General features: G+C 43.5%; 1 protein-coding gene across 7 annotated transcripts in view; it reads right to left on the bottom strand.

Moving 5' to 3' along the window:
- Window positions 1–23,739, bottom strand: part of TACC2 (transforming acidic coiled-coil containing protein 2) — a 343,330-nt gene that overhangs the window by 179,474 nt on the left and 140,117 nt on the right. For all 7 annotated transcript variants that reach the window (XM_069239186.1, XM_069239188.1, XM_069239189.1 and 4 more), the window contains exon 6: window positions 13,857–14,351. In XM_069239186.1, the coding sequence (XP_069095287.1) occupies window positions 13,857–14,351 (495 nt within the window). The remainder of the gene's footprint in view (window positions 1–13,856; window positions 14,352–23,739) is intronic.

Below are 23,739 nucleotides of genomic sequence, written 5' to 3' on the forward strand. Positions count from 1 at the left end.
TGAAAAGGAAGAAAAGATTAACTATGAAGTCAATCAATTGGAAGTAATGGGTCGGATAGAAGTCCCTTTTGTGATTTTTTTTCTCTCTAGAAACAGTAGATTGTCACAAGTGACATGTGCTGTCTCAGGTGAGTCCTAAAAAGGGGAGCCATGAAGATCCAACAAAGTATAAGCTTATTGCACTTCTGTATACTGACTCAAAATTTTATGCGAATTTGATTCTTGGGGATTTAAAATTTTGGGCCAAAGAAAAGATATTAAGTCCATAGTCCATATTAAGTCCATAGTTTCAAACTAGATGGAGAAATAACTGCAGCCTTTTGACAACATCATGACACTTTGCCTGCTAATCAACAAAGTGAACCTGACAATTACTAAATTGTATGCCTGTTAAATTGATTTAAAAAATGTATTTGACTCCATCAACAGAAATTTGCTTTGGACAAAGTTTTTTCCAATTTTGTTTGCTGGGTAAAATACTGAACATAATCTCAAGGTTGCGTTCTTCAAATTGGGTCCAAGTTAAATAGGAACGAGCCACAGTCTTACTGGCAAAATTCAAGTCAACAAAGGCCTTAAAAATGAGGCCTTCTTGCACTATAACTTTTCAACCTATATGTTGCGAACAAAGAGGAGACCCTGAAGAATTCGAGGGTTTGTCCCCCTCAAACTGAATGGGCATCAAACACGTGTTTTTTCAATTTGCAAATGATACAGTTCTGTTGGGTTATACATTAATTGGCTTTCAGCACACTTTGAAAAATCTTTGTGGGATCAGTGAGAACAACTAGCTGGAGTTTAATTACAAACAAACATAAATGATATCCTTTTGGCCACAATTTAAATAATTAGTTGGCACATGGAAGGGCAAGTAATACAACATGTGAACACTTACACCTATGTAGGTGTAATTATCCACACCAAAGGTGACCTCTGAGGCCAACGGGTGAGTCTAAAAAAAGACTACTTCTCTAAAATCAGGGACATGAAAATTATCTCATAATCCAGATGGGCCATTAAGTATGCCCTCTTAAACATGATCAAGGCCAAATGTATCCCATCATTAACATATGGGATGGAAACTTCCCCTGACATGCCCAGTGACTGGTTCAACACAGAGCAGAGGAAACTGTCCAGATACATCTTGTGTCTCCCACAATCACCTAGTCCAGCCGAAATCCGTTGAGAATTTGGATTTATTGATCAAGAGCTTACAGCAAATGGTGCCTAGTCAAGATACTGGTTCGATTTGAAGAAAGCAGAGCCCAATACTTGTAGACATTTTTGATGTGAAGAATTTGACAGCCAATTATTACAAGCGTGAACTCCGTGGCATATAAAGTTTACCATAATTTGAAATGATTTGAACATGGAATGTTCATGGGATCAGCCTAATTCAAAATCTTTATTTAAGATGGTCTTATGAAATATATTTTCAGTTTCCAAAACAAAAGACCCAAAAAATTCAGCTCTTTGGATAATTTGTTTTCTCAAAGACTTTTATGCTAATAATCATTTATTGCTCCCATTAAATGGCCTCAATCTCAAAAGCTCTAAGAATTACATTTTTGCGTATTTGCTTTGGACTTTTTAGTACAGGGGAAATAAAACAAATATGAAGCAATCACAACTTCATTCGCCATGCAAATGTTGCCATTATAGAGAAAGCTTAGTACATCTAGCTTGTTACTGCCCAAAATTAGCTTGGGAACAGTAAACATCACTAATTATAATTGTTAAGTCAAGGAGAATATGAAAATGCAAGGAGGCAGTGCTATATTGTTTGGCATTTACTAACTATACTGTATAGAAGAAAACCTATTATTATGAATAGGTCCAATGCAGGTGTAAGGTCTATAAATACTCCAAATAAGCAACACTTACATTTTTAATATATTTCAACACTTGCCTGTAGAGCCTGAAACAATGATCCATCATGGGTGTTGATGGTTTAATTGCTATTTCATTGTGTGGTAGAATCTCCTCATAAATAGCCAGGTCTCCATTCTAGAAACTATCACTTTTTATAAATCCTTTCCATTCAAATCAAGTAAAGTTAACAGGTGGTAACAAATCACCAGGTTTTGGCAATACAGAAGATCTGAAAGTTGCTGAGGACAGGGCCACCAGCGTGTCTCGCCAACTGTGCAAAGTAAACCTCCTGGGCACCCTATCAGGGCCACTAGCCTTCTCCTCTACCATTACTTTAGCATTTGAACAACGGCACTCTTCGAGACGAGACCGTGAGCCCAACGTCATAAGCACTAGGGAATGAATCCATATATCCGGCCATTCCAACTCTAGTATACCAACCATATCAGAAAGTTACCCAATTGGCTATATCCACCCTACATGGTGGATCGTCTGCCTGCTTAGCAATATCTTTGGCAAAAACCTTCCAAATTTTTTTGCATGATTTTCGGCCACTGCCAAACACATCTCACCCTTCCTACCTCTGCTCTGTATTAATAGTTTCTTCTTCAAAATAGTTTTCTTGTATTATGCCGTAAGCAGGAGCTTCTCCGTGTGCACACTAAGGCGCGGATCTGAATATTCTCCTGCTCAATGCCCTTTGTACTGAAAGCATTACATATTGTGCCATGCGTGTTTGAACCATCGGCACGCTTTGTCACACACTGCTGCTTCTGGCATACAGAACTCACTATCGCCCATCGCCTGCCAAACCCTGGCAGATCCTGCCACTTGCTCTTCTTACCTTATGATCCGACCTGGCATGCAGGGCTGATCATTCACTACCACTGTCTGAGGGCGATTATAACTCAATAACTAGAAGCCAACTTGGAAGACAGGCCATTGCTTCAAGAGTGGGCCACCAAAAAAGGTGAAATAATCAGCGATGGCAGAGCACGATTCCAGCGACTTTGGTTTGGGTGCCACTTGGGAAATGGACATTCACCATAACCATTTGGTAGGCTGCCAGCAAATCAATCAATAGTTGGCCACTAATTTCCAGGAGTAACGTTTAACTGATAATTTAATAAAACATCAGATACTGCACTGTGCACCTTGAATAACTTAATTTCTTGATATAAAAGGTAGGTGCTGGTATTTGAGAGGTACCCAGCGTGCATCGGAGTAGCGCTCTGTACTGTACACAGTCTCCTAAAGTGACTATGGAACTGCAATAATTTTGGCCTGTTGCGTTTAATGGTAGAGCTTCTGTGCTGCGAGAACCAGTGAGGGACAGCACACGCAGACCTCTGACCGCTATATCCTGGAAATAGGCACCTCAGTAACAGAGCTTTTAAAGGCCATGTGGCCGTACCGTCAGACATCCCGAGTTCACACCAACCTCTGACCATAGGGACAGCAGAGTGTACGTCGTGCCAGGAGGGGGCCCCTTCATCCACTGGTGCTAACATACAGCGGCGGGGGGTGAAGGCCACAGCTAATATGAACAGCAAAATTGACTGCCTCTCAAACTGGCACCAGCCAATGAAAATGCAGCTCACTATGAGCATCATTTAGATTGCCATCTCTGGAGTGAGTCAGGCCCGACTCTCCGTGCCTCCTTAGCCTGTTCACAAAACACAGAGAAGACGAGGGGCTGGGACGGAGGGGTCCTATTCAGAGTACAGAACTAATATCTCCTTAGGAGTCTCCAAGTTTATTTGCCAGAATGTCACACTTTGTGAGTGCCTCCCACTGCAGTCTATACAAAAGTCTCCATCTCAAGAATGCCTGATATTTGACAGTATTAAACAAACTCAACCGTCGCTTGGAAGCAACCTCGCTTTGTTTACAAGCGATCAGGGTACCATCCTCACAGCGTCCTGCAGCATCGTGCACGGCAAATGCAAACACCCTGGCACAAGCGGAAAAGATCGTCATATTGTAACTTTCTTCTCTCAGTCCTGTTCTTGAAATACCAGCAGTCAGCCTCTTGCGAGCCTTCAGTACCGCGACGCCTGGGAAATAGGGCACCTCACATTAATTGCTGAACTTCCCTTAAAACAATGCAGCGTTCTTCCTCAAGGAAAACTTCTGTTCTTTTAGGAGTGTGCAGCCTTTAAACCATTCTAGCCTTCGGAATGAACTCTGGTATGAACCCAATGGTATTTTCCTTAAACAAATGATTGTATTCTCCTATATAATACAGAAACTGGAGGGTCAGGGAAGAAGGGTATAGCTCACCTTCCAAGCGCTTCTTCGTCTTCCCGGACGAGACCCAAGTCACCGTAAAAAGTTTGAAGCTTCTACTTCTGCGAGCTCGGAGGCAGTAACTGGGGGTCCCTGTGTTTTTTCCCCGCACAGCCCCGGCACTTGCCCCAGAGGGTCTCGCTGCAGTGTGCAGCCCTCGCTCTCCACTTCCTGCCGCGGCTCCCGACGCACAACACACGGCGCCCAAGACAACCGGCCTCACCTCTCGCCAGCGCGGCACTAACAAAGCGAGCTGGGTCTGCAAGTCCCGGCAGGCCTCGGGGATTTAAATCACCGTCCGACAGGTCTCGTCAGCCGCGGGCGCCGCGCCAGACTTGGCGGCTTAGTCACCAGCGGTCAGGTGCGCGGCTGTCATCAGTGCAGCAGGTGCAGCGGCACCGGGCCCAGGGGTATGATGGACCCGCTTCACCATAAACACCAACCAGTGGAAAGATGGGGCATTTTCTCTGCTTGCCTTAGGGCCCGTGTCTCATTCCTGGCCCATTGCATTTGGAAGAAGAGATGTCAAGCTGCTTTGTCAAAAGTGAACAGTTCACTCAGTCATGGTTGTGCCCTTTGCATGCTGGAACTAGCAGGTTTGCGTGTCTCTCCCTCAAACATGCAATACCGGCTACAAGTAAGTACAAAGCAAAGGCAAAACCAGGGCTGGATGAGGAACTCATGAGGGACAACTAGGGATCCAGGAACACTTAGGGCCTCAATATGAGTTTGGCGGACGGTCCGGTGAATTTCTGACAGGGAGGTTGCCGCCATAGTGGCTACCTCCCCGCCGGGCCCAATACGAGTTTCCCGCTAGGTCGGTGGGCAGAATCCTGAGTTTCCACCCACCAGCCCAGCGGGAAACACCCTAATAATCAAGCCAGCGGCAATGCTGTAGGATGCAGGGGCACCCGCACCCTCGCAATGTTCACTGTCTGCAAAGCAGACAGTGAACATTGCGAGGGTGCTGGCCAGGGGAGCCCCTGCACTGCCCATGCCAAGTGCATGGACAGTGCAGCCCCCGCCCCGGTGCCCCCTGCACCCATCCTCCGCCAGCCTTTTCATGGTGGCGTTACCGCCATGAAATCTCTGGCGGTGAACGAAGTCTTAATCACCTGGCGGATTAGGACCGCCACACCGCCAGACCGCCGGTCCAACCGCAGCACGACTGCTGCAGTCATAATGTGGCACTCGGACCACCATGAGTCTGGAGGTCAGTAGACCGCCAGACTTGTAATAAGGCCCTTAGTATCTGTACCACCATTTACTATTTTAATTTGGTATACATGTAAAGTACTGGAACTAAAATCAAAAAACCCAAGGGAGAACTGTGACAGGGAGATTTCAATAATCAGGGTCTGAAAGAGGAGCTCACAGTTTGAGAGCTGCAGGAAAATGAACATCGTGGATCGGTCTGGTTGGCTGCATGTGTGAGACGATGGGACACAGAGGCAAAGTGACACTTCTGAATTGCAAAGGGAGCAGGGCCAAATATTCTTCAACTGCCTTGGCGAGCAGACTGGGTCAGCTTGTGTCAAAAATTTAATTTGCAGCATGTGAGTTCTAGACTGGCTAGGGAATGACTACTGGTATGGTGTTTGTTATTGGGGATGGTGAGTTTCTCTGCCAGGCACGCTGGCATTTCCACCAGGACTTCCTTGTACGTAATTCAGCAGGGCTGGCAGCAGCCAGTGCAGTCCTTAGTGTAGGAGTTCTGTGACGACATGTGCCAATCCCTTTCATGAGTCATGGAACCGCAGGGGTAGGGTTTGGATAAATGCCCAAAATGGGTCCTTTATACATACACACTGCTCAGGGAAGATATTTTGGAGCAATGGCAAAATTACTTTTTAGACCATTTGGTGTAGTCTATTCTCTTCATTGGGTGTCTTTTGGTAATCCCCCAATGACAGTTGTCGGTATGGACTAATGTTGCAGTGACCACCATCAGCAAATATGGATGGCCTAACATCCAGATGGGCGAGGGCCTGTGCTTGCAAAGTTCAGTGAAAATTTGCTTCCGGGAGGTAAGATTTAAACTTGTCCAGGGAAAGGACAGCTCAAAGCAGGTTGTCTTAGCCCTTTTTGCATGTGGGTTCCATTACAGGTGTCTTCAACGCTCCTGTTGCAAGGCAGGTCCCGGCATTCATCCCATAACCTACATGCACTTGCAGCCCATGTAATATGCTATTTATTGTCCATGTTCCCCGTAGGAGATGGCCATGGCTCTCGAGAGGCAGTCTCTTGTGAGTCATAAGGGCCCTCCTTACCCACAGCATTGGCAGTAAATACTGTTTTGCACATGGTACGGATGCAGGAATGGTTTCTGGGTAGGCAGTGATCCAAGGCAGTAAAATAACTGTACTGTGAAACAGAACACAGAGTAAATAAAATACATGTCCAACAGATTGCTTCTCGCTTGTTTTACATGTGCCACACTAAGAAAGGACTGATGGACTGATTATGTTCACTTACATAACATATTTAGAAGGTAACTGGCTTAATGATGTTTCAGGTTTTCTTTAACGTTGCTGTTGGTGCACTGACGTGTCTATCATTTTGAATGATATATATGCCACTTGGTTTTTATTGGAGTGTGATTGCTGTTTGGCAAATATGTGCAGTTTCTAATGTTTGTTAGACCCAACTCTGCTAACAAGGTAATTGTTTGATCAGTAGCACCATAATCTATCATGACTTCGTGGCAAACCTTTAGAACAATATCAAAGAAACAACACTGAGTTCTAAAACTGGGGAAACAAAAAAGGACAAGAATAAAATTAACATATGAATTAAGCAAACAAAATCAAAGAAGCAAAAATAGCTACTGAAAAAGAACTTTAACACATTATGCATCAACAATAATGGATGAATGCATGTGACCTTTTTCTTAGCTTTGGAGAAACATAAATTATTAATTAAATCAAATAAACAGGCATATGGGTTGTCCTGTGAAACCAAAAAAATAGAAAGCACACTTAATGCATAAAAACCGTCAAAACATCTGCCTAGTACTAAATATCAAACTGGACTGTTGCAGTCCTACAGCAACACCCAGTTTTGGCACAGGGCCGAACACATGACATTATAGGTAATAATAATGGCAAAAAAGTATTTTCTAACGTTCTTTCCAATGTTTTCTTATACTTGCAACCAGTGCTTAATTTGTAAATAAAAACATGCCGGTGCCCAAAGCACTCCTCTTAAACATGCGGTTGCTGCAATCATATGTGGGAAGACGACATACTGAAGCAGCGTAATCCTGAAGCCATCTCGGGCCTCTTCAATCCATATAAAGCCACTCCCTGCCCCTTCAGCTCACTCTTGCAGCTTTCTACTTTCTCCCTTTGTGACACTTTTTCGTTTTTCCTTTCTTCCGTCTTTCCCATATGTCTCTTTTGCTCGCAGCAAATGCTGGAGTCAGAAGAATAATCCCCGGCCCTCAAAAATAAGTGCCGGTGCTCAGCACCGGAAACAGCAAGCACAAATTAAACACTGCTTACAACATCCTATCTAGACACATCTTAGAGTGCAAGCGTGAAGGCAAAAAGAAGCCTGACGTGAGTTTTCTGCATCCTGGTCTTTTTCAGAGAAAATCTCTAGCAACACATTTTAAAATGTAAATTATGGGGGACGATCCAGTGTACTTCTTTAAAAGAAAAGATTTGGAAACTAATTGAATATGGGGACCCAATAGCTTCAAGATACTGATGAACAACTAGAAATGTAAACACAATATATTGTGATGAAACATTAACAGCACTGAAAGTAGGGTATTCTGGGAGATATTCTTATTTGTTTGCCAATTAAAAAAAAACATGCTTTAATTAACTTCATGGCAATTAGTTTCTATGGCTGATATTGTTTTAAGAATATAGCTTTCTGTCTATTTTTTATTGTTTTGTTACTGTTGGTCCTTTATTACGCCGTTCTTCATTTCACCCCAGTGGTCTAAACATGGATATTGAGTGCGTAACAGGGCATCGGAGACCCTTTCAGTCCATTTTCCTACCACCTATAATATTTACTTCTCTTCGGTCTTCAGCTCTATCTTTGATGTCATACGGGTGACTTCTGATGGCTGTTTGAGTCTTTTTCGAATTACTGATTCTGCTCCACCCCCGCTGCTGTAACGAAGATGTATGCATCTAACACCACTATATAAAAGTTTACCTTATTCGGTGCACATTTACATGAAATTGGCGTTTTTTTGACCAGTCGGGAGGTGGATGTATTTTTAAAACGCCCCTTTTGGCTCTTTCAGTAGATAAACCTAGATGGGAAGCCACAGCAGTGCACACCCTTTTCAAAGATTTTACAGCTGATCCTACTGAGACCAACTGATTTTCTAGAAAGCGCTACAAAAATTATTAATTATCACACAACCCTTGACAGCGTCCACTCTCAGTTGTTTAAAAGGAAAATACACAATTACCCATAGGTAATGTTTCAGGGGGGACTCCATGTCATAAACAACACGATGCTCCTGCCCTGGGCTTTTGTTTTACAAGTCATTGTCCTCGAGTGCATTAGTTATGGTGGATCAAGCAGGTCTTTTTACAATTCATATATATATTACTGCTATGTTATGTGCTGTACATCAACCTTTGATTGAAGAGGTGCCTAAACCCCCTTGAAAATCATCTTTAATTCCATATTACGCACAACTTATAAATTATTACCGCACTTACGCCTCGTCAGGGTTAGTAAGCGCTATATAAATACTATTACAATTTATCTATAAATTGCATATAACATGATGAATCGCAGCGAGTGTGGTTCGCTGGAATCTTCCATGCTTGTTATCACATGAGCCTCACTTCTCATTTACTTCTGAAAATGTCTAACGTTTAATTAATAACCCAATATTCAGTTCTTTTTCTCTTTCTTCTTCTCTTTCCTTTTTACTTCCTCTTTCTAAATTCCTTATTGAACATGGATTTGTGTATATATTCCTTTTGTTACTGTTTTGAATCATGCATAGGTCTACGTGTGTTATTCTAGAAATGATGTACTATTTTACACTGTCTTCTATGCTTAAGCATAATTCTGTTGTTTATTACAGAACACTTAATATCTTATAGTTCATATAACTATGATCAATAAAGTTCTTCTAAAACTTAAAAAGTGGATCAAGTGAAATTAACCCAGACTGCAACTCCCAGAATGCATTCTGCTATTAAACTACAGCCCAGGAGTGGAGCACTGTCGCTCAGGTGGCATGGAATTATCTGGTAACCCTACACAAAGGGGATTAAAAGGAGACAGTCGAGACAAGGCAGGGCTTCCAAGTGAAGCCACATAGGCAAACTGGAAGTGCATCATGGACATTGCAGGCAAGTAGTCTCAGCTTAAGTGAGACAATAACGCTTGACCTGGCAGGACCTGAAGGTCCAAAAAAATAATAATAATTACAAGTCCCATAACAAAAGGCCTAAGGATAAAATGGTGTATTGTAGTTGAAGGTGACATGATGTAGGGGCCACGTGACTGCAGTGAAATACAGCTCCAAACAAAAACCTAAAGGCCTCTTTTTATTGAGACTTCCCATCCTTCCAACGCGTGATGTAAATTATTAGCGCTTTCATTAATTACATGTGGCATCTGTAGGTATTACGCATGTAGATTTCACATGCATGGGTCCTCCTGGTGTCTGTCCACTAAAAACAGATGCAGACAGTGCGTCAATGAGATCCCTCAATGGGTTAATGCACCTGCTACAGCGATACGTTTGTATGTGGCATTTGTACTTCAGCGCTTAAGATCTCTGATCGCAACCAGCCGACATGGCGCCATAGCCTCTGGAGCTTTAGCCGCAGAAGAAGACAACACAGAGCCATTGTACGGAAGCCGGTCTAGACCACAGTCACATGACGCGCAGTACTTATTAACCAGAAGTTGGCACAGTGACACTGGCACCGGTGCCAGGTACACAGATACAAGGAAATGCAAACCCTGCAAGCAGGGAGAGGACTGGAAGGAATATTGTAGAGATCCTTTTTTGCTCCACACCGCCCGTTAGTCTTGTTTTTTGTTTCCTAGTTTTGCTTTTGTCCCTTTATAAAGGCACCATTAAAAGTACCAAAAGCCAAAGGAAAAGCCAGGGTTGGACAAACAGCGACCAACACATTACAGATGGAGCCCACTGGAAAAATGGAGCACACTGGGAAAAATAAAGACCCTCAGCCAGGCCACCTTCTGGTAAAACATTGGCAGACAAAAAAAGCATTATTAAAACTGGAATGCAAACCCTCTGCAGTGTCCCGCCCCAATGCAAGACTTTGCATTCCAAACAAGCCGACACCCAACTCCACTATCTCCATCGACCTCAGTAGACAAATGTTCCCAGTGTGCTGGTTTCTTCACTACCAAAATGAGTTTCATCAGACCCTCTATTGTGGCCAGGTAACCTCAGTAATGGGAAAGACTCCACCAAAATTCACAAATACTTGGTCAGTATCATCCTATGTCCAAGGAGAATCCATGAAACAAATTGTGGCAAGCGTGGGGTTTCTGAAATGGCTAGTGGGTTTGAAAGCACGCCCAAACACCACTTTCAGCCTCTTCAACTCCAAGAATCCCATAACGAGTGCCTTTATTTTCCGTGTTCCACCTCAGACACCCTGGAAGCACTAGAGACAGCCCTATTCCCCGGAAACCAGATCTGGACCATGAGGTACTCTCATTTGACTTCCTCTACTGTCAAAACTGAAGGAAAAATGCAATGCAATGCATCTCTGGAAAGATTGTCCCATTGGAGTTCAGATCAGGGTGCTGCGGCGAGCCTTCCACATTCAAGACTCGGGAAAGTGTGCTCCACTTACTTTACAATGCAGGATCCTGGCACTTTTTACTCCTCGAGCAAGTTTAGTTGCAGCTGATCACGAGAGACACATTCTGAGCCTGTTCTTGCCGCACATGAATATGCAGAAGTCTGGTTTACCTCCTCGCAAGACAACAGATACCAGATTGTATGCATAGGAAATGCCTCACACCATCCCTGAAGGTTCCGTACTCTTCCTGTCTCTCTTCAACTTATATCTTGAAGTTCTGGGAATCAATCTGCAGAAGGCTGTGTACACCGACGGCCAGGAGGCAGACAACACCAGACCCTACAAGAGAACCACTTCCGTCAAGGACATCTATCGTCTACAATGTTGCCTAGAGAAATGCAAACTTAAGCTGCAAAATGGCTTCATTCTCAGTGCCCAAAGGACAAGAGCTCAAATTGCATTCCCTCAAAAATTCAAATTGTCTAGCTATATCAACATGGTTTATCATCAAAATCACTCTGGATGCAGAGACTGGTCAAATGATATCAGGTAACCTGCAGCACTACTGAGCGAAAAAAGTATAAAAAAGTCTCCTAATAACAGATGACTTTTACTCTGTATGTGTCAATTATTCCATCATTGATTTCAGAGCACAGAGGTACTTGGACCTCACACACACACCTCTTCTGAAAGACATCCTTACTTGATCCACTGTCTGACCTCTGGATACAGAAAATCTGGCCACAACACCCGGTCTTAAAAGGAGCTTCAATGGCTCGCCTTGTAAGTCAGAATACATGTTCGCATAAGCTACTTCACCTACAAGGCTCTACACATTTGTAAACCGGGATACTTACACAAAGTTCCAGGATCAAGATGACTAAAAACCATAAATAACTAATATTTCAAATTTAAGGCCAGTCAAATACTAAATTAATCGGCTGCCACAACTTGTAACACTCCAGCCTGAGGGGCAAACTCGGCCTTATTCATTGGCGGTGACAAGAAAGCTAAATGCCATCCTTTATCTTGGCAAGCCAGAACTGTCAGGCCTAAGAGGTGTAATTAATTGCTTAACTCACAACTATGTTCTCCCCTCACTTTTTTATTCTGCTTCGCACGGGTTTTTCCTTTGAACTTCTGTCCCTTCTTTAGCACAGCGTATTTAAGTAACTTTCCTAGAACAACGATCATCATCCCTGCTCCTTTTCAGCTATAAGTACACTGCTGGGTTTAGCTGCACTGCGCCGCATACTGCTGCTAGAACAGATGAGGATCGCCCCATTGTAAACGTGGTTTAAACAGGCTGACGGACAATTTTGGGTCCTAATTTAATATAAGTTCAGGTAAGGGATCCTTCTCTTAATTTGTTTCCCTAACATCTTCTCCTCGTTTCACTGTAAGGTTTCCATAAATGATTGACCACGCTAAAATTTCACACTATCGTATTAGTTGTCAACCAGAGAATAGATTAGTAAAGAATAAGTAACGGGGTGACATGGTATACGTTTTTCTCTTACTGTAAAAGGTAGGCTGTGCCACACCCTTCCCGCAACCCAAAGTATGATTAACAAGTGACACCCTTGTGAAGAAACTATATTGTAAAAGAAGTTTACAATTATGGACAACTTACAGAGGGGATGGACAACAGATGAGACTCTATCCACCTGGCCACTGATGGAAAGAGTAGCTGATAAATAGATCAGATAGCTGATAAATATCAATGGGTCTTGAAATCAGCAGTCATCATTTTGGGACTAAAGAGGTTGGCACTGCGGACCAACACTGCCGCCTTGTGGCAATAAGTGAACACCACTTTAAAACAGATCTTAGTTTAAAAATGTAACATTCGCTCAGGAAATTCAAGAACTGACTGCGTAGGACATTGTCAAACTTTGCTTTTGTCTCAAATGATGGAAAAGAGGGCAATGCAAAAGTACAGTGATTTTTGGCACTCTTTTCGTGAGGTGTGTACATCTACAACAAATCAGCAACATATAAACAAACCCCATACTTTTTCTAGGCGTTTGATCTGTAGGTGTAATTTTACCGGTTAGATTTTCATTGTGTTATGTGTGTACTAGAAGGTCTTCTTTATTAATTATATATTGTATTTTTGGTCTCTATGACATGTCTAGCTCCTGGTTGTTTATTTGCCAAAAGCAGGACAGCTGTGCAGCCTGAACTCAAATCACATTACAGCTTCCTATGCTAGCAAATGTAATTTAATTCAGACACGGGGTGGAAGGGCAATCGGATAAACAGGCCGTGCTGCCATACTCCTTCTGCACACGAGGGCAGCATGGATCCCAAAAATAAAAGACTATTGTCAACAGCAAGGCTTGTATTTTGATCTCAGCAAGACAGGAAAAAAATAGATAGGATTCCTCGACTTTCTTTGGATGCGGCACAAACTATGGTGCACGGTTATCTCGAAACCATACTGTTTGGTAAGAAAACTCAGCGGATTAATGCATTACATGCAGGGATATAGCTGGAAACGTGCAAGTCCCCGTTTTTAAGCTTGGTGGATTGAGTGTTTCCCATCCTTCCAACATAGGCGCAATTGGAACTATCCGTAATATATATAGCAGCAGTGGGCATTTCTGTGTTAAAACAATTGAGGGTACAGTACACTGGTGATATTATTAATATGAAATGATAAAACATCGGAACCTTTGTCATGTGCTTTTCTGTAGCAAGCAGAAAGACAAGCAGCCAAGGCTGTGAGGCTGTCATTGGTCATGTGAACGTCTGTTGTAGCAACCCCGGTGCAAGCTCAGGCTCCTCAGCGGCTTCCTCTTACTAGCCACTACCCTTCCCAGGATATAATCGTATCAATCTGCATTTTGGACCAAACCTGCAGAACGAGAGCATCGACTTCCCACAACAGCACTGACAAAGATAACATTGTTCATTTACCTGCTCCGGGCGGTGTTCACTACGCCTGAAGGACTTTCCACAGCATCTGCAGGTGGAGAGGATAACTCCAAGCCAATAGGGAGAGGGTGAGACGCCTCCAAGCACACACTCCTTGATACCTCAGGACCTTCTTCTTCTGCAGCATCAGCAGGTACCGAGGAGAATCCCGAATCCAAAGGGGGAGGGCAGGGTGCTTCCTCACACCAGTCCTTGAGCACCTCTGAGAGTTCTTCTAGAGCGGCAGTAGGCGATAAGGAGATTCCCAAATCCAGAGGTGAATGAGGTGGTTCAGCGCACCCGCTGCTCTGTACCGCCACAAAAACCTCAGCAACTTCAGGAAATGCCAAATCCAGTGGGCGCAGACGATGAGCTACGTTATCCTCACCTTTCAGTGCGGCCACAGACTCTTCCACAACTTCAGCAGATGGAGATGACAAGTCCACGCCTGGCAGGCCAGGGCGCGTCTCCTCCGCACCAGGGACCAGCAGGGATGCACTGGAAGGGAAAGAAGAACTCATTACATACTTTGTTATGATAGTCTGACTTACCTGGGAACTAATTGTAATGTTGCTGCTGCAATAACAGGAATGTTTGTGCTCCACCTGTAATAACTGGTAATTAAGCCTTGCTTGCCATAAATGTAAAGAGAATGGCAGTGCTGCACTGGTCAGGCTAGCGTCTGTAATTCTAGGATAGAAGTGCTGCAAAGCCATCTTCTCCCTTACCATCAACATAGAAAAGAGATCTGCATTTTGAACCAGAGTGAGTATCACTCCTACGAAAGAGGCCTCACTCGTTCATGGTTTCCCTGAATGTTTCAGCAGGATTGCTCTGGATATCTTGCCTGGGTTTGAGGAGGGTATGCCACGAGGCTGTTATACAGCAGAGTTACACCGAGTTACACCGTAGCAGGTCTAACCTTCATAGTTCACCGCACATGGTGATGAACAATGTCAGACTTACCCAAAGACACATTATGTGGTAGACTTTAATCACATTTTTGAAGGGATGAGTAAGAGCCCATCTTCTTTACATTCGCAGGTTGCTCTTGCAGAAGATGTGGGGATTTTTGATTTGAAACCATTGCGTCTTCCACAGGGATTAAAAGCCCTGCCTGAGTTTTCAAAGAATCATTTTTTTATTAGAAATATTTCTAAAAGTAAATCTATTGTATATTCAAAAAAGAAAATGAAACCAACTTAAAATTGCTATAATAATGTATATAGATTAAAGGAGGTTAAAAACGATTTATAGGAGTAGAAGTCTCAGAATTTGTCAGTTATGAAACATTTAGAAACAGCAGAAAAACAAAGGGATTGCCTTTGGCAATACAATCTATAAGGAGCAGAAGACCTATAGCAGAAACACTCTACCCATTTATTGAGGGTGTAGGAGGTAAAATCCTCCAGGAGTATTTGCCAGAACGCCTACTGGTTGCGTCCTGCTTAGGGAGAGTCATATTGTAGTTTATACATCGCCCTTCTTTGAGACAATGAGCCAGCATTTACCTCCCCTACACTTGTTATGATGCTGTCGTCCCATCTCTGAAGGGCACTGTACTCAGACTATCTGAAGCCTGGGAATCACCATTAACACTCATCCAGAGTCCCTTTCTGACTTCTGCTCACTTCCCATTTTGATATTGTATGCTATTGAAGACCTAGATTTGCTTTCATGGACTTCAGGCCCCATAATGCACTGCCTAGTAGTCAGTAAGATGTGGATTCTGCTGTCTATTGCTTCCTATGGGAATAGTCCTGCTGTTCCTTTGTACTGGATTCTCTCCTCTGGGACTTGAGAGACTGGAACTGCACACACCTGTGACCACTCTTGTGCAGCGCAGCCATGTGACTCCGCCCCCGGGCTTGCTGTTGCCTGGAACTGCTTATTAGCTGCCATTTTCTGAAGCTCCCTGTTGTGCATTGGAGTTTGTTTTCTTTGTGTACTTGACCTCTTGTTGGCCTGTTTTCCAGTCCTGTTCTGGCTTGCTTCAGCTAGAGCCTGTACCATCTTTTCCAGTCCTGTTTCTGCTTGCTTCAGCCAGAGCCTGTACCATATGTTCCAATCCTGTTCCTGCTTACTTCAGCCAGAGCCCGTACCCTGTTTTCCAGTCCTGTTCCTGCTTTGCTTCCTAGTTTCTTCCTTCTGTTGCCGCTATTATTTCCCCTTACTTATTCCTTTCGCTTCTACCTTATCACCTGTAATTTCTCTTCTGTGTCTCAGACTTGGCCCCTAGTTTCTGTTCTCTTTCTCTGTGATTCTTGCAGTCTCTAGTTTTCTTGTAGTTAGCCTCTTGCTTGTTACAGTTTCCTAGAATTCCTGTGTATATTTTTGAGCTTCAGTTCCTAGGCTCTTTTCTAGCTCTTACTCTGTAATTTCCTCGAGTTATTGTGTCTGGTAAGTGTACTATCAGCCCTCACCTGTGTATAAGTGTTTTCCTTTGTACAGGGGTTGACTACTGGTTCCCAGGAGGCAATTCCTGCCCCATCCTTTGTCTAGTGTTGTATGCAGTCTTAAGTGCCTAAATGTGACAGTGTGTCATTGCTGTTTTCCAGGAATTGCCACTGTGTCTCCAGCTGGACCCACAAGAGCTTGTCTCATGCATGCAAGTACAATCATTGTTTGTTCCCTAAAGTTCCAAGACAGAATCACTTCTGTTGCCTTCTTTCTATGGGGCTTGCAAGGTGACTACCTGTAAGAGTAATCTGCACAGAGGTATTGATGTTCCCTGTTGCTGTGGGAAGTTCTGAGCCTCACCTGTGTACATCCTTAGTGCTAACCCCAGTGCAGTTGCCCATTACTGTTCTGTTCCCTGTTTGTTCACACTAAGGCTGCTCTGACTTCACCATTCTGTTTCTGTGCTTTACTCTAGCTGTTCATACCGGGTGTATGCCTTTATCTGCTCCTCTGCTTTAGTACACTACATCCATAGGGAGATATTCATTGACCTCAAGGAGTGCTCTGCCCGGAGTCCTGACAGAACCACCTGAAGCTGTGACAAGACACCAATTCGACCTTCTGTGTGCATGGCCTACCTAGAATATTTCTCTTCATGCATACATACCTGCAGCATGCTTAGACTGTGAATAGTCTCCCACTGGGTGGTGGGACTCGGGTATATATAACAGAGTTTAAGAGGGCTTAGTGATGTTTATGGCTCTATCTTAAGAGCCCCATGAGGTGACCACCTATGTGACCTTCTGCACATCCCTTGACTGAAGCCTTGCTTTAACCCTCTTGCTCGGCTGGCGTAAAACAAAAGGCCAGACTGAGTCGGCTTCCACTGTGTGGTACCTAGAGAAGTCAGTAAAGCACCCCTGCTCTAAAAACAATGACTGCACCAAATCATAAAGACTGTCACTCTATTGGCAAGCAACGCTTATCCAGCTTTTCACAAAGCAGAAAGCTATATCTCAATTGTTGTCTTTTGGGCTTTCCACTGGTGTTTCTGGGTATTTTCGAAGCTGCACACTGTCCGTTCTCCCCTCCACATGGACTCAGCTAGAAGAGACCTGCCTAAAGAGGAGGGAATTCCTGCCTTCTGAGGAGTGTCTCTCTCTCTCTCTCTGGTCCACAAGCTCCGAGCATGAGGGGCCAGTGATCATTCTGCTCACTGGGATTCAGGTGCCATGGGCAGTCAAAAATGACAATGACAATGAACCATCAAGTGCACCCTGAGCAAGCCAGGGGTGCTGTTCATGCGGAGGACGGCTGCTTTCTGCGAAACTGCCCAGCCAGGACTCTGAGCAACAGCGGCAGCTGATGTAAGACCCTGCGTTAAGAAACCTCAGGAAGGGAAAAATAGTATGAGGAAGCAGGGAAATAAAAATCTATCTAGAACCGGAAACAATATACAAACATTGCTTGTTTGTGTTTGAAGACGTTCAATGAAGAAATCCCAAAACACAGGCGAGTTCAGGACTAGTAGGAGGCTGCTGTATGTCTCCGAGGGAGAACTATTGCTTGCTTTATGAACTCTGCTATGGATCATCATCAAAGGTACTAGAATTATGCGGGCGTCCACTGTACACAAGCCAGTTTCCACATAATTACAGATGTGTCACATTTGCCACGTACTCCACCATCTGCAACATTATTTGCAGACTTTCTTTTGGCAGACCCTTCACGAAGATCAACTGGACACGGTTTGGTTACTGATTGCTGCATTCGGTTATTAAACAGGTATTTAAGAGGACAAATATTTGCCAAAACGATGTTATTGTGTATTAAAATGACAAAGTAGCAAATTAACGTCCCACATGATGCCTCAGAATTTGTGTTTTTGATGCATACTGTAATCAATCCCTTTAATATCTTGGTCCTCCATTGGCACATAATTCATGTGGTCCAGGCCATGAGTTCTGATGCACACCACTACTGCACACCATCCATGAGGCCCATCCTCCTGCTGCCTGGTTTCCCACAGTTGACGGTTCTAGATGGGTTGTGCACCTACCTCACAGCTGTCTGATGGCCTAGATCCTGACTCTGAATGTCACCATGACCACAGGCCGAAGACGCCGCTAATGGCTGAATGCAGTAATCAGATGCAGGTGGTGAAACATCTCTAGATGTCTGCAGGGGTGTGTCATCCTGACGGGTTGGCAGGAGGGAGCTGTGCAAGAGGTGGAGGAAGGACATGAGTAGTCAATGCAGAGAGCATCAATGTTCCCTCTCCAGCTACAAAATCACTTAGAACACCACTAGGAAGTTTATTTCATATCACAGCGCGAATATATCTCATGCCACATGAAGGAAGAGTTCCCACTGTGCGCATAGGGCATCACACACCACGGGGAGAGGGCATCCCAGGTCATGGAGAGAAGACCTCTGTGCCTCTGCAGCAGTCAGGTAAATTGTAATAAAATGCAAGAGAAAAACTTGAACTTTAAACTCTTGGCCAATGACCTGGTCATTCTGTTATGGTAACCTCAAGTCCCAAGACCGATATGGGACATGATAGAGGCCGGTACAAGCAGGTGGTACGGTGATCCCTGTACACACACATTAAAGACTCTTGTAGAGTCTAAACTTGCTCAAAGTGTATCATAAGACACAGGCCCTGGTGGCGAACCTTAAAAAGACCAAAAATACAAATGCTTTTTAATATCATAGATGTCGAGAATACTGGACTTTATTTACATGGAGCTCAGAGAAATGTGTTCGAGGGTCGCTGGTGTGAAGGTGCAAGCTGTGTCCTGCGACAGTATCTAGGTTAGGACGGAATCCGGCTCAACATGTGTCTGAAGCGTGGGCCTTTCTACACTGCAAGTCCTCAGGGAGCAGAGCATTATACCTATGGGCACAAGGGCAAGTATTTCTTTCCTTTGCAGGATCGGACTGTCCTATAGGGCCAAAAGGGCTGGACAAACAAGTGAGTGTGCGGGCCGGTTTTACGGTCTGGAGGAGAGGTTTTAATGTTAATTTTTCTAATATTCCCACAAACTCATGCAGTCTCACATACCTTACAGAACATCTATACAGCATGTCATTACAAATTCAAAACGGTCCCGAGTTGCAGAACGTGGTCCACGTTTCTAGCTCTCTGATGGGGGCCACTTTCATTGTGGTGCCCGGCCCGATCTTCTGTCCCAGTCCGACTAGAGAAGGCGCTGCTAGAAGGCAGAGCAGCACCCATAGTGGAGGAAGCTAACCCGCGGTCCACAGAAATGGAGGTTTAACCACCACTTAAAGTGACCTGCTCAGCCAAACCCTCTATTCCTCTTTTAAGTGGTCAGTGTTCGCTGCAGGCGTGTCCTTGATAATCACTGGCAACCATAAAGCTCCGACCCCAGAACAAAGCACGCATCCCCTCGGTTACTTTGCGAACAACGCAGTAGTATTTTAGGGCCATATGTACCAAAGCATGTTCCCATTGACACAGAATGGGTAAAACCTTTTGATACACCCGGCCCTTACTGTGGTGTACAGTTCTCGGTGTTTGGATGCTGACCACTGATGACTGCTCACTAAAAACAAGATTTTCTTTTAGCAATACAGACTACTGAGCGAGTGTAGCAGAACGGCCACTCTACGCCACCCTTTGCATGCAGAGGGTTTTTAAAAGACATTTATCAAAACATGGGCTCCGGTGGTGCATTTTCAAGCGCGGGTAAGACAGCGCATGGGTAGGTGGTACACTTGTGGATGCCCATGCGTATAAACCACACTGCTCTAATGTTTGGGATGCTCCTGCAGCAATAGTACTATAATCACCACAAATAGCTCTACTTCTCCGTGGTACGCGGTGTTTGCAGCTCCAAATGCCTAGAATGAATACATGAAGCATAACAGGATTTGCAGACGCTTTAGGGTAAAATCGCTGGAAAAATTAGACATGTGTGAAGATAATGTACAGAGGAGGTCAGTGGTGCACTGGATCCGCCTATGATGCCATACGAAGCATTGCACTGTGGATCTGCAATGATATCAACTGCATCTCGAAGAGGCGTAATAAAGGATGGCAGTGCCAGCCTTTATTTGTTATGTCCAGTTGTTTTTGACATGGGTTACTATATGAGCTCCCATCCCATCCGGGCTTGGGTGGCACTGCCATTTGTTCTTCTGTCAGTGGTGATATATTTAAAACTTTCTGAACTATGGAAAGGAATCCAGTAATTGGTTTTCACCCCTTTGGGGCTTAGCAGTTCTTTGACAGTGCCTCCCTATTTCTCTTTCACCTGGGCAACCTGGGTACCTGTAAAAGTAGTTTTAAATTATCACATAATGTAATCTGTAATTCCAAAAATATCTTAATTTTTAGATTTAATGTATATTTTATCATATCTAATATCTCAATGAACATGAAGGAATTAAAACAAAATACATCAAGTTTGCAAGCAGACAATTTAAACGAATCTTAACGGCAATATAATGTAACAGTAGTTTGTGGCAAGCAGGTGCCCCCTGGCTTTACTAAATCTAACCTGTGACTGCTTTTAAAAGTATGCCTCTTGCTGCAAGAAAATCCACAACAAACAGCCTTTTGATCGTCCATTCTCCTGTCAAACTGTCCGACATGCATCTAGGGGTGCTGCGGCACCTGTCACACCCGTAGGACAAATGCCACTGCCTGCCAGCCAAGACCCACTCTAGCAAGTACTAAACCATTCGCCACAGCCGCCACCCTGATCTTTATTTGAGTGATGCGTTCACTCGGAGAGCAGAAATGGGAAAAGTGACTAAGGGCCAGATGTACGGAAAATCCAATGTGAAATTTTTCAAATTACGGATCTTTGCGATTCGCAATTTGATACATCGCAGTTTGCGATTTGATATGTGTTTCAGATGCATTAAGCGATTCACAGAGGGTCGCAAATTGACCTGCCTCATCAATATTCATGAGACAGGTCACTAGTTTGTTACGCATTGTGAATGGCCACAATCGCAGGGATGGTGACCTGCTGTGGTCAGCAGACCGTTATGTCTGTGATTGCTTTTTAAATAAAACATTTATTTTTTTTGTAATGCAGCCCGTTTTCCTTAAATGAAAAAGGACTGCATTGCAAAAAGAAAACTGAAAAGTTTTCTTTACATTTTTTAAGAGCCCACATTCATCTCCTCTTCATAGTCAGTAAAGAATGATTTTTTTGCAACTGCATTCCGGTCGCAAAACATTCATACATGCCAGTGAGATTTGGTATTAGGAAGGGATGCCCTGAACATGCCTCTTCCAGTAAAATGGTTGGTACATCTGTCCCTTAAAGGTTAAAATGCTTCATCTGAGCTCTGATGGCACACTAATCCACTGCTCACTAACACAGGCAGGCCAGAAGCGAATTCATGATGCCCTAAACTCACCTTTTGGTAGCACAGACTGAAAGCAAAGTTTACTTCAACCAGAGATGGAGAATCAAAACACAACGTAATGCATTTAAGAAGAAATATAAAGGTCAAAGCAAAGGGTTGGTTAAAAACGTTCATGATAATTAGGCCACTAAAAGCCATAAACCTCAGATAAAAACTGAAGCAATGAAAAAATTAAATAACTATTTTAACAAAAAAATTGTAAAAACTGCAAGTATCAAAAGAACTCTAGCTGGGATAAAAACACATTAATTTCTTTGACAGAACAATTCAAACTGTCAACAGGGAAAAAGTAAAATAAAATCCTTAGTGTCTACTAGATGGCCTTAGCAAGTAAGGGTTCCCACGCAGACTACAAGGGCGTGAGAAAAGCAGGCAATAGGCTCATAAAACTAAAAATGTATACAATGGGCAGGATTTTGAACTTGTTGGTGTGGAAAAAATCATCACTCCTTAGGCCCAGTCCTTAATTTATTGAAGAACTCTTACCTGGTATTAAAGAAACAAATGTTTCTTTGCTTGCTATCAAGCGGCTTGCAGTATTATAGCTTCCCCTGCTAACCTACTGAAAATTCCTAAAACTTTGCCATGCTCGTTAAGGCAACTGCTTTTCTCCAGCCTGGTCGCCAAGGTCTGGAATTCTCTTTCCTCCACATTATGCACAACCAATAATCATCTTTCATTCAGAGTCACTCAAAATCAATTTTTTTCACATAGTTTCCCTACTTCAGTAGTCCTCCTATTTAGATTTTTTCCACACCAACAACTTAAAAATCCTGCCCATTGTATACATTTGTAGCTTTATGAGCCTATTGCATGCTTTGCTGGCTTTTCTCGCTTTGAAGAAAAAAATCTGATCATAGCAATCCCCCTCCCCTCCCTCCCACTACACCCTCTCCCAATCCATCCCCCTTTGTGAATGGATGGGGGGAGAGGATGTGGAAGGAGAGTGATATTGGGAATAAAGGAGGAGGTGGGGGAGGGGATAGACTGGCATTTAAGGTTGTAGTTGGTTAGCGATGTACGAATATAGTTTTGACCAGATTTATTTTTTTCATGGAGTTTTCAGGTAAGTATTTAAGGAGTAAATACTGAGCAAATTCTCACCAAGTGTGGGCAGACAGTTTGTGGAGGCCTTTCCATTCAGATAGAATGACTTGAAGACCAATTGAAACAAGAATATCCTGTGAAGTACATCCTTTTTCCAACATAAGGTGTTTCTCTGAAGGGAGGATGCCAAGAGCAGTACAGGCTTGGTCAGGGGTCCACTTCGTCTCTAGGATCTGTGAGATGATCGAGCCCAGTGCAGACCAGAATTTCTTGGAAAAAGTACAGTTGAGTAACATATGTTTTAAGTTACCCATCTCGTCCTCACAGCTCTAGCATTTATCTGAGTAAAAGAGGCCTAGTTTGAAGAGTTTGGAGGGGGTCCAATAGAATTCATTGTAATGGTGAGGTCAGGTGTTCTTGGGGATTTATATAGTGAAATAATGGCGTTAATTGTTAGAAGGTGATAGAAGTCTATTTCCTTGAGTTCAAATTTGGATTTAAGGTGTGAGAAAGGTACATGCTTGGTGGGAGATCCCACGTCTCCTACTAACAGAATGTCTTTCTTTTCCCATTTCTCTAGAATTAGCATCTTACCCTCTGATTTCAAGTTATCGTTATGCCATAGTAAGCCCAGGAGGGAGAAACACATTTTATTGTGGAGTTTGTCATCAGTACTTCAGAAGGCTTGTGCTGTGCTGGAGAGAATGACTGAAGAGTGCTCTGCCCTTATTCTCTTGGTGGTGGTGAGTGAAATAAGGGAGAGTGGACGTGGAAGTTTTATTCAAAGGTGATCCAAGAAAGAGAAGTGGTATTAGGAAGGGGGAACCAGAAGAATCCTTGTCTCACTAGGTATGCAGTTTGGTCTCTCCAGTAGTCTGGGAGGTTTAAACCTCTGAGTTTCTTTGGTAGCCTCAGTTTTTTAAGTGAGATTCTAATTTTTTGGGATTGCCACAGAAACTTGATAAATAGTAGATCTATTCTGCACAGAAGGTGTCAAGCAGATGGATTGGAGACATGCTAATCAGGA

Source organism: Pleurodeles waltl, chromosome 6 (genome assembly GCF_031143425.1).
Source record: "Pleurodeles waltl isolate 20211129_DDA chromosome 6, aPleWal1.hap1.20221129, whole genome shotgun sequence".
Lineage (NCBI taxonomy): Eukaryota > Metazoa > Chordata > Amphibia > Caudata > Salamandridae > Pleurodeles > Pleurodeles waltl.